This window comes from Opisthorchis viverrini, assembly GCF_000715545.1.
Source record: "Opisthorchis viverrini unplaced genomic scaffold opera_v5_213, whole genome shotgun sequence".
NCBI classification, from domain to species: Eukaryota; Metazoa; Platyhelminthes; class Trematoda; order Opisthorchiida; family Opisthorchiidae; genus Opisthorchis; species Opisthorchis viverrini.
Genome location: NW_008751871.1, coordinates 118,261 through 121,478, shown reverse-complemented (window position 1 = coordinate 121,478; position 3,218 = coordinate 118,261). Strand labels below are relative to the sequence as shown.

At 43.8% G+C, this 3,218-nt stretch overlaps 1 protein-coding gene across 1 annotated transcript; it reads left to right on the top strand.

Annotated features, from left to right (window-relative positions):
- Nucleotides 1-1,859: 1,859 nt before the first annotated feature.
- T265_14555 (hypothetical protein) lies at nucleotides 1,860-2,909 on the top strand (the record flags this gene model as incomplete). Its single annotated transcript, XM_009174170.1, has 1 exon — nucleotides 1,860-2,909. The coding sequence occupies one exon, from the start codon at nucleotides 1,878-1,880 to the stop codon at nucleotides 2,907-2,909; it is 1,032 nt and encodes a 343-aa protein (XP_009172434.1).
- Between the last annotated feature and the right edge of the window lie 309 nt (nucleotides 2,910-3,218).

Sequence of the window (3,218 nt, the reverse complement as noted above, 5' to 3'; positions counted from 1 at the left end):
TGGGCATGTCGAATTGTCCACCTCACTGTCACAGTTTAATCTACTTCTGGAAACTGCATTCGCCTCAGCATGTATGCCACATTCCCAATTAGCCAACCTATCGATCAGTGACTTGCTCACACCCAGCTGACATCTACATCTACACAAACTCGTGAATTGAGTGAAACCTCTGCTTACGAGAGTAATCACATGTACATGTGTGTCCATCATCTAACAAAGGCAATGTAACCACCCAGGGACTCGCTTCACATGACAGACGATTCAGCCAGTTAGTGCAGTAATCAAGAACGGCAGATTGGCTACTTGTCCCAGCGGGATTCAGGAGTATGGTTAATGCTTATCGGCATAGTTGTCCGGGTGTTGTTCGTACGCAAAGTCCAAGTGAGGTTTGTAAGTGTAGGCGCCATAGATATTCGCCAACAAATTGTAGCCAGGCTTCAAAATCGTGGAAGACTTCGTGGCAGAAGCTAGCTAAAAATTTGTTAGGCCTGAATCTCACCCCCCCCCCTCCAGAGGCGCTACCCGAGCTTTCGGCTGGTTTTGGTGGTTGGTCTCTTATGGACTTTTTTCAACAGTTATTTTCAGACCCTTTTAAACGTTATTAATATTACTATAAATCAAGGAAATTAGGTGATCGTGGAACGCGGTTTGAACTTGACCAGTTAATCACTGTCGCTAAAAATTCGGTACATAATTGGTGAATGTGTTGTCGGGCGACGTTTCAGTTCCGACACAAAAGCTGCTTCAGCCCGAGTTCAAGGCAAACGGAAAAACAATGAACAGTAGCTGATTCGATCAACAGACCGACAAACCTACCAGTTCGTTTGAGGTTATTTTTAGTTAGTGGCAGTGGCTTCGTCTCACAACAGATGGATTGGGGTTCTGGAGAAGTGATATGGCATGACGATTTCTACAACTCCACAGTCTTGCAAATCGTTTTTTGACAGGAATAGAGCTTCTTTTTGGCATTACAACCTCCACAGATTAACCTCCTTTCAGTTAGCCCAAAGAACTGGCCCTCCCATTAGAAAAATGTGACAAATAGTCTGGCCACTTGATGTAGTTATTTTTTGAACGCGGTATATATTATCCAAATAATCTCGCAATTGTAATATACGGATTTTTAATCTAACTACTCTCGGAGGCTCTTATTGTTTTTAAAAAATGACTTTTTGATGACGACTTCGCTAGATGGAGTGCTGGGACAAAGCCATAAATTGCGACTGCTACAGTACATATGAAGCCCAATACTTATCAGGCACACAATATCTATTCTGTGTATTGAGGAATCTTGTCCTTGTTTGCTTTGTTCACATAGCTGGGCATGCCTGTTCGTGCCAATTCGTCACCAAATGACTCACAACTAAGCACAACGGGTGCCCCATTTTGTTTGGTGTGTTGATATGAAATTCCGAATTCCCAAGTATGATGAGAAATTCATCACAGTGATTTTTGGACCCTAATTGATTAATTTATGTACTCATCGCTACAATCAACCATTCACGTGCTGCCAGCTTTCAATACAGTTGATCAACATCCGCCACTGAGTCTTGCGTTCCGAGTGAGCCACACGTGCGCTGAGCACCTCAGCATAAAGAACCAATCATAACTGCACACAAAAATGCACACTTGGGCGTTTCCACACTCACATCGTGTGAGACCCAATGGAATGCACGAACTGCTCTGTCACGAGCCCAGTGGGCCAATCATTCGAGTCCCTGAGTGGTTCTTGGAATAGCCATCTAGCCGTGAGATACTGGTGTACGTGTCAGGCCCACACTCATTTGTGCGGAGACAAACAACTTTTCACAGCTGGAAATTAACTGACTCGGTCAGGAGACAGCACAACGACCTGACGGTTGCATTTACATCAAGCTATGTCCAAGAAAGATGTAAGGATCAGCGCGTCATCAGTCTCTCTTCGCGATGATTCTCGGTCACAGAGTGAATCGATATCTTACTTTGTGTCGTCAGCCAAGCGGGTCGGAAAATCTACGGTGAGCAAAAAACATACGTTCAGTGCGAACGAAGCGGAGAAACTGATGAAGAAACATTTGAAAAAGAAATCGATTCCGGTGAATATTCACTGTGTTGAAGATGGATTACATTTTGCTGCCACGACACCAAAACATCGGAAGAAAGTAAAAGAACTTGTGACCTATCGGGATATTCAGCATATATTCATCTATTCTCTGAACCCGCAGTTATTCATGTTATGTGTCGAAGAATCAGCCAAAAAGGGGAAAAAATTCTACGAAAGCTTCCAGTGTGATAATGCTAATGATATCGGCCGGATTTGTGAACTCACCACTGAAGCAAAAGATGCACCGGATGGTAAACTTCATATCCGAACCACAGCAGCGGAAATTGATTACCAGAACCAACCGGATACATCACGTGAGCAAAATCATGTAACGACGCCGCAAACAGGTGAAGAGCGAATAAGTTGGCAACAACGAGGGAGTTCTACGGTGCAGGTGCAAGAATCACCAAAAGTGTCTAAAGAAGCGGTCTCATTATCTCCCCTTGAACTCTCCTCTGGTCCCACTTATGAAGCTGTAGCACCTGTGCAAAGCGGAATGACATTTAGTGCTTATAAGCCAAGTGCAGATCCGGGTCTTGATGGAACTGAGAATAATGATGGTCTGGTAGAGCTGACCTCTTCCAGGATCACAATCCGTAGTGTTTCACGTGCGGCTGGTGAGAAGATTTCCAGACCCCGGTGTTTGGAAGATCATAATGTGGAGGAATTAAACTACATGTTTGGCGAGCCTTTGACATATATGATCGAAGAACCAGGTGGCTCAAAGATTTCTGCACGTGGACCCATTTACTTGTATGCCAAACGCGTATTAAACAGCAATCATCCGGTTTGCAGCACAAATTCTGCTAGCAAGCTGAGACAATAAACGTTCGTTCGTTAACCAGATCATTTATCTTCATACCTCCATTGGTTACTACAAAAACTCTCTGTAAATATCAACGAAATATCAAATCCGACAGCTTTTAGCACACAAATTATCAGTTTTTCGCGGTATTGCAGCATTGGATACGATAGAGGTGGTTAACATATGCGCAGTTGGTCCATTTTTGTGGGCGTAAAGTCCAATGACCCATTCTTCCTTATACTGTACCAACCAACTCCTTAGTTTCATGGTAGGTTTGGGGAACACAGATACCGCCGCTACAGGAAAATGACGCTTGGACGAACATAATTA